Below are 7,689 nucleotides of genomic sequence, written 5' to 3'. Positions count from 1 at the left end.
ACGAGTTGATGCATAGAAATGTATGTTATGTCTAGCAAATGATGAGAGATCATTACATGATGAAAGAGCAAATCTATAATGCTTGAAAAATTGATTAAATTCTATTAAGGACTAGGTGTTACCATCAAAGTCCACGTCGTTATACTGAATCTCATGGCACTTCAGAGATTTCAAATAGTTTTATTTTTTCTCTCTTGGAGTGTAAATGTTAATTCTTCAATAGAACAGGAGACATGGAACGCAATGGATGCCATGAATGATATATTCACCCAATCACATGTTTTTTACCATCGTTCAGATGTTGCATGCACTGAATGCGCTATACAGACAAAGATAATGGACGGAAAATCTTTTTCTTGTCATCATGAAAACCAGACGTGTTTGATTTACAGTACTTGTCATGTGAAAAATCGTCTATTGACATCAGAGTGGAAGCCAAGTAAAGGGTGGAAACATTTCTGTACAAGTAAGCAGTCATTTATACAGTTTGTCTAATTCTTCATATTTAATCTCTCGGAGTATCAACATTATGAGAATTCGATACAAACAACCGACCTCAGAGAGATCCTTATATTACATCTATTTTGTACTTTGGTGAATATTATCCTGTGCAATGTGTACTTTGTAAGAATATTTAGAAGCAAAATGATAATTGATGTGCAAAAATGAAAAATGCAGCTCATTACAGATATGATAAAATTCAAATTACAATAAAGCACTTTTATAGCACAAAATAATAATAAAAGAAATAAAAATTAAGAAAAATAAGAAAATGGTTAACACATTTGACTTTCATGAATTTAAAAATGGCACATTACATTAATTTGATATTTTAGCTGTTCATATAATTACTTTCGGCGGTGATCCATGGATTGACTTAGGCACTCTAGTAGGAAGAAGAACATCAATTCGATTAAAGGTAAAGACGACCAGGGACGCTTACGTTGGACTCGCGTCTGGGAATACCACGGTTAATTCTGGATATTGGATTGTACTGGGAGGATGGGCTAATACAAAATCCTGTCTTCGAGACGGATTTGTTATCGGAGGCACCTGCTACTCGACATCCATAGCATCTCATCTTAGCGGCGCACAATTTACAAATTTTTGGATCAAGTGGCAGTCAAGTCGCATTGAAGTAGGACTCGGTGAGATATTTGGCCGTGAAACAATATTGGACTATACTTTTCCAAAAGTTTATCAGATCAATAACCTGTTACTACGAAATGCTCATAGTTCGCAGGCTGAATGGATCATTTATTTGTGACAGAACCATCGTTTTTCGTTGAAAATTTAAACTTTAAATATATATTTTTTTCATTGTGTAAACCTGAAAAATATGTCACAATACACTTAAATTTAGCAAGCTATGTACATGTAGTTATAAGGCAGTATTAGAGGAATTCATTTCTCAAATTTGACGAATGTCCAAACAATCAATATATCAATTACAAGGCATTCGATCTTCTAGTATTTTTTTTTTATTTGATGGTTATATTGTAATTTTTATGTCCCCCCGGGAGTGGATATGTCAGTTTTGATCATTAATTTGATCCGTATTTAAAAGTGCAAGGATGTGTCAATCAAACGCGTCCCACAATTCGTAGTTTTAATAATTTCCAGTTAATATAAGTTTCTAAGCACGTACGATTTTGTGTGAAATGTACGAAAGCCCATTGAGCTCATGCTCTAGCATCATATAAGTTATATTATATTGAAATTTTTAGAAATATGTATCCAGGCCCCTTTAATAGAATGGCACTACAGTTCTCTCTCTCAAAAGGCTGCACTGGAGATTTTTACCAAATCCAATACAGCTGAAGCTGTGATTTCTAGTTGCCCGGTGTAAACAAAATAGACCGCATTGACAATCGGTTGAGATGAACCTCTGTTATTTCTTTCCATTTCACATACCTGTTTTCAAAGTACGGAGTTACGGAACATAATGCACCTCGATGAGCATAGAGAATTCATCAACCACTTAACCACAACGTCACAAATCTTCATATGCAATGTTCGTATTATCCCGGCAATTAAAGTGAATCATTTGATCGAGTGTTAATTTTGCATTTTTGCCCATTGACTGAGTTTCGTTTGGGACTGATTACCATCATGGAACTTTCACAGAATATTTATTTACATACTGCCAAGAAATGCACTTTGCCGTAATTATACTCATATGTGAGCATTTTGTGAGCTCTGTGCTCACAGTACCTCTAGTAGATTTTACACAGTATATTTATAAATAATAATACCTTGTGTATCATAATTGCCAAAATTAAAAGAAAGTCCTTTGATTATTTTTAAGAGATCGGACTAAACAGGTATTGCTTTTATATTGTGACATAACAGATGTGGAGTTTTTGTGCGTTACAAAGCGTATAACACAGCTATATTTAAAAAAAAAATCGAAGTTTAGTTAAGAATCATTAAGATTCAAAATTTGAATAATGTGTACACATACGTTTTGATAAATTAAAACTTTGAACATTTTATAAATATTAAATGATATAAATCCCATAGATATTTTCACAAAATTTGAAGACGGACACTTTTGGGATGCACTTCCACTCACGGTTAATCTTACTGGGGACTTAAAACTGGGTAAATACTGTAAAGAAATAAAGTTTCATTTCTAGAACAGTTCAAGCATTGTTAATAGGTCCATCTAAGAGACAACCTCTGACTATGAAACATGAGCAACGGGAAATTTTACCAAAGTGTACCAAAAGAAATAACGCTTATGAACATAACAGACAGCATTATGACTAGACAAAGGTAAACTCGGAACAGAAATATGTCCAAAACCTTTGCTATATCCTGCCAGGAAAAGTCTTCCTCTTTGACATCATCATCCAAATTAGCATCGATGTCCGCCTTCTTTGAATGTAGACGCACGTCTTTGCTTTTAACGTTGATGACAGATACAGAAGAGTTACGTCCTTTGCAACAGACTCCGTTGCTCTTCCAGCAAACGACTTTCGAAATAATTCTTGTTATTCTACGCAGACACCGGGGGATTTCCTCCTCCTCAGATGTAAAGTTAATATCTATCACGTGTATAGTCAGAAGAACAGAAATCACACCCATTCCCAGCATCAACAGCAAATACACAGCTGAAAAAAAAAAACAATAGATTAAAAGCAATAAATTGTGTAATATCCGTCCATGTATACACTTTTTAAAGTCATTCTGAAGACCAATTTTATACGAAATAAAAACGGGTAAGTTTTGTATTTTCAATGCCGAGGAGTAGCTTAGAAATATTTATGATATTTTGGTTCTAAGTTGTTTTTGTTGAGAATATTTTCATTTCTTTTTCTTTTTTAAACTTTGAAAAAAATGTCGTAATGCTTACATAAGTAAGATATTGTTGTTGATGTTGTAGGAATATTGTCTGAAACCAATGTCAGGTAGACGGCAAATGCTAATAAAACTGTGAGGCAGTACCCAAGCTTCTCTCCAGCATCAACTGGAAGTTTGAAGACATAGCAGCTCATAAATGCAAGTAAAAACATCGGGATAATGGTTGATATCAAGTGATACGATGACCGACGTTGGAAAGTGAAAGTAAAAGTGAGTGTAGAGTATTGCAACAAATCACGTGTTGTGATGCTGACGTCACTTGAACTGGATATATAGTCCCATTCACCATTTTCCTGATAAGCTGTCAGAACTATAGGCATTTTACCAAGCCTTAGCTCTACTTCTGTTCGAATGTATCCCCTGGTTGTTAAGGTAATGGAACATGTCTGTTTGTCAAAGGGATAAAGAGTAGTATCAATGTCACATGATGTCTCGTAGATGTTCCCAGGGGACCACGTGACTTGCCCACTCTTATCAATCCTCATTGGAAGGGTTTTGTCGCTAATAACACCCAGATCATTAATGCTGAAAATAAGACTGTATCTTTATTATACATGTAGAAGAAAATGAACATAAGGTTTGTAATATGATAGATTTACCCCCCCCCCCCCCAAAAAAATTGTTTATTACCTCTCCACAGTCATCTGAGATTAAATGAAAAAGCTGTGAAAATGTCATTTTTAAAAATTCTGATGGTAATATTTTTTACGCATTCAAAGAAACATAAAATTTGTTGACTTACGAATTTTCCACCACCACGGAGGGTGTAAATAACACAGTTTCCGTGCTGTATATTCTTTCTATGTCTGAAGAGTATGCTGGTTTTGAAGCCCATGACAGCCGGGTATCGTCCCAAGACTAAAGATTAATATTATACAGGATAGAAATCTTTAAAAAAAAAAAAAAAAAAAAACTACATTTCTCTACAAATCTTGAATAGGCGTTATTCAGTAGAGAAATAATTCCTGCTAATGCTCTTTGTGCTTTTCAGATTGAGAATATATATTTAGTGAGGCAAATCAGTGAATTTTCGTTAAATAAATTAAAAGTATTGAAATTACACCAAGACTTACAAAGGAAAAGTACGCCACTGTTGTCATTGTTTGATCTCTTGTGTTCTGGAATAAAAAAAACAACTAAACTTCAATTTTGATGAGATGACAGAGCTTTACTAATACAACAAGAATTCTGAGAGTACTGCATGGGCAATACCAGTTCCCTACCGGCAAGTGTAATGTGGTTCCCCTTAAAAATTTTTAAAAAAAAAGGCTTAATTCCACTAAAAGTCATTGAAGCGGAGCAAACTGCACGTCTATCTAAAAAGGCGGTAATTCCAATAAAAATCATCGAAGCGGAACAAAATATTAACTTGATACGTAACTCATTTTAGATACATTCACATACCAAATATCAGCTCAATGTTTTGAAGAAAAGTATGAAAAACCAAATGGGACAGACAGACAGACGAGAAGGAACTCAACCAGTAAATCACGCTTATAACGAACATGCTTATAATGAATTGACGCTTACAGTGAAGTAGTTTTTCGTTCCTCGTGGCTTTAAATCGCATTGTAAACTTCAGTAACAGATATTCAGGCCCGTAGGAAGCAATTTCAGTTGGGGGGGGGGGGGCACAGTTATACATTTTCAGTTGGGGGGGGGGCACTATCAACTACCAAAATTCCTTGACAAGCAAAAAAAAAAAAAAAAGGTCATCAGACGTTTTTATTGAGGGGGCACAAGCATATAGTAGCTATGTTTTCTATAGTAAGCTATATATCGGCAAAATTATTTGGGGGGCACGGCCCCCCGTGCCCCCCCCCCCCCGGTTTCTAAGGCCATGGATATAACGAATTAGGTTTATAAATCGTCCGTACCTGGCTCTTCGTTATAAGCATACTTTACTATAAGAGTCTATAATTTTTAAACTGCAAAAAATTGCATTTTTATGCTGTGGAAGGTCTTTAAAACGCAAAAATTTAATAATTTTATTATAATAATTCTGAAACTCTGTGTCACACATGTCCTGTAAAATTTGAATATTACTTACAATGTCTTTGAGTGACAGGATTTTGACATTACAGATGACAATGGTTTTCTGTACCGGTCTGGCGTCCTTATTGTAGCCATTGAATATCTCATTTCGTAAACTGGTTTCCAGTGAGTGGGAGTACGCGAACACTATAGAAACTGAAAAATAAAATAAGATAAACGTATTTTTAAATCCATATTTGATGTTGACAATAGGTTATTTCTGTTATTTCAGAGCTTCCCCAAGGGAGATGTGGTATTTAAAAATTTTGGAGGGTAGGGATGCTGGTAAGACAACTTACCTCCCTCCCAATTCTTTATCATATATTGAATTCATACATGTATATCGGTACTGTAATAGCTTAATGGTAAAAAAATTAATTCATAAACTATCAGCTTCACCTAGGCATATTTTCATAGTTTAAAAGAACACTGAAAAAAAAATTAATTAACTCCAGTAGTGGTATAAATTCGAGAGCTTTCTATATAATTATGTTTGGAAATATTATCAACATTAATTTTTAAACAGAATTCCATACCCACTGATATATTAGGAGTAAACCACCCCAGGAGCATATTCACTTCTTTGTAAAATTAAGGGAAATTCCTTACCGGTGTGTAAATGAATTAATATTTTTTCTAACACATCTGACATAATAAAATCTTTAGACACCAATGCACCCTAACCCATATCAAAAATATGTAAAATAAATAAATAAATAAATAATAAATAAAATTTAAAAAAATGTATGATTAATTGCAGTGATGAGGGTTTGGAAGCTTTTTAAATATGCCACTGGGTTTAAAGAAAGCTATGGTAATTATATATATCATGTCATCATAAAAACATTACAGAAAATCAAATTATGCATAACTTACCTAGATCTGCAGTTAAACATAATACAAAGATGTTCATTCTCTTTAATCTGATACTAAAATTTGTATGAGATTTTTTTGTAATTCCGCTGAAATGCTATGGTACACTAAAGAATTTAAATGCCGATTTCGTTATTTTCTCATCTATATATGTATAGCAATTACGCGTCTCCGGGTGCAACATACAAATGTTTCGTCAAATTTGTTTAACAGATTAAAAGTTCATAGCGACTATGTTGAAGTCATTTCAGACAATTCTAGACAAAAGAATTTTGAATTTTAAAGTATTGGTCTCCTCTTCGACCACTCAAACTTAAATTACCTACAGCTGTACATGTAGGTTCATTTTAGAAAAAAAAAAAATCTTGACTTTGATTGGAGTAAATGAACTATCCCTGTAGTCTCAGCTATGAAGGAGAAAACATAAGTATCTGTAATGTTCAGACTAAACTGCTTTGTTTTTTCAAAAATAGATTTTAGAGGGAATCCATTTAATATCTTAGACTTTTACCAGTACATGTAATGGGAATTACTCGCATCGAAATAATGCAAACAGCACATCAAGAAAAAGAGATAATTAGTGATCTAATTTGATTTTGTAATACATGATATACATGTACTGCAATTAAAAAAAAATAATGATAATAATTGTGACAACTCAGATCCTTTGATCCGCTCAAGTAGTCTAAGAATGGTGTAATTTGAACAGCGATGTAACTGAGCGGATAAAAAAATGAGAATCAGGCACTTTTATCCAATATTTTCAATGCAGTGTATGACATGCATTTAAACTCGAAGCAATACATGCATTTATAATCGAAGCAATACACAAAAAGAATGATTTTCTTTTATCAAAGAATTTAGAAAATTTGATAAATGTTCCGATATAGATCACAATGACCCGAAAAAGTTAACTTATTGTATCCAAATTCTAGAGAAAGTGAACAAGGTTGTTACATCATGATCGCCCAGTAAACTACGTTTCATTGTAAAGCATTCAATGGTCAGAGAAAATTTATTAACAGAGATTAAAAACTGAATTACAAATGTTAAAAGGAAGCACTTAGCAAAAAATCACTAACTTTCCCGGTGTCCAAATATTTAATTATTAACAATACCAGTTTTGACGTCATTTGTAAGCTAGAAGCTCTTGGTTCTTCAAGGTCACATGTGTATAAGAAAGCAACCTTTTTAAAAGATTCTCACCAAGATATAGTTTTCTTTGCTAAAGTATAGTCTTCTTTCCTTGAAAAACTTCACATTTATTTCCTTATCTTTTGGATTCGTGATTTCCATTTAGCTTGCATGCACATTGCTTGGAATTCTGCCTCATTGAGAAGGTAGTAAAAATGCATTGTTCTGACATTTACTTTTAAGAATTACATCTGTGTTCGTATTTTTGAAAAAAAAAAAATG

The 7,689-nt window shown here is 33.5% G+C and overlaps 2 protein-coding genes across 2 annotated transcripts; one reads left to right on the top strand and one right to left on the bottom strand.

Moving 5' to 3' along the window:
- The first annotated feature begins 217 nt into the window (after positions 1–217).
- On the top strand, positions 218–1,458 carry LOC133196302 (uncharacterized). Its single transcript, XM_061332210.1, has 2 exons — positions 218–466; positions 837–1,458. Exons 1-2 carry the CDS (start codon positions 244–246, stop codon positions 1,265–1,267), a joined length of 654 nt encoding a protein of 217 aa, XP_061188194.1. The 5' UTR covers positions 218–243; the 3' UTR covers positions 1,268–1,458.
- Positions 1,459–2,459: 1,001 nt separating this feature from the next.
- LOC133196175 (neuronal acetylcholine receptor subunit alpha-2-like) lies at positions 2,460–5,721 on the bottom strand. Its single transcript, XM_061332104.1, has 6 exons — positions 5,700–5,721; positions 5,417–5,556; positions 4,440–4,484; positions 4,109–4,224; positions 3,359–3,891; positions 2,460–3,116 (listed from the first exon to the last, which is right to left on the bottom strand). Exons 1-6 carry the CDS (start codon positions 5,719–5,721, stop codon positions 2,713–2,715), a joined length of 1,260 nt encoding a protein of 419 aa, XP_061188088.1. The 3' UTR covers positions 2,460–2,712.
- Positions 5,722–7,689: the final 1,968 nt, after the last annotated feature.

Source organism: Saccostrea echinata, unplaced genomic scaffold (assembly GCF_033153115.1).
Source record: "Saccostrea echinata isolate AGI-Se365-2 ecotype Australia unplaced genomic scaffold, CSIRO_AGI_Sech_v1 ptg000030l, whole genome shotgun sequence".
NCBI lineage: Eukaryota > Metazoa > Mollusca > Bivalvia > Ostreida > Ostreidae > Saccostrea > Saccostrea echinata.
This window is presented reverse-complemented; position numbering and strand designations above follow the sequence as displayed.

Bases quoted from the DNA above. Each gene is read 5' to 3' on its own strand.
- LOC133196302 (XM_061332210.1), top strand. From the start codon at position 244: ATGGATGCCATGAATGATATATTCACCCAATCACATGTTTTTTACCAT. The intron at 467-836 runs GTAAGCAGTCAT...TTGATATTTTAG, and splicing joins GTGGAAACATTTCTGTACAA to CTGTTCATATAATTACTTTC.
- LOC133196175 (XM_061332104.1), bottom strand. From the start codon at position 5,721: ATGATAAAGAATTGGGAGGGAG. The intron at 4,225-4,439 runs GTAAGTCTTGGT...ATTAATCTTTAG, and splicing joins CAGTGGCGTACTTTTCCTTT to TCTTGGGACGATACCCGGCT. The intron at 3,117-3,358 runs GTAAGCATTACG...TTTTTTTTTCAG, and splicing joins AACAACAATATCTTACTTAT to CTGTGTATTTGCTGTTGATG.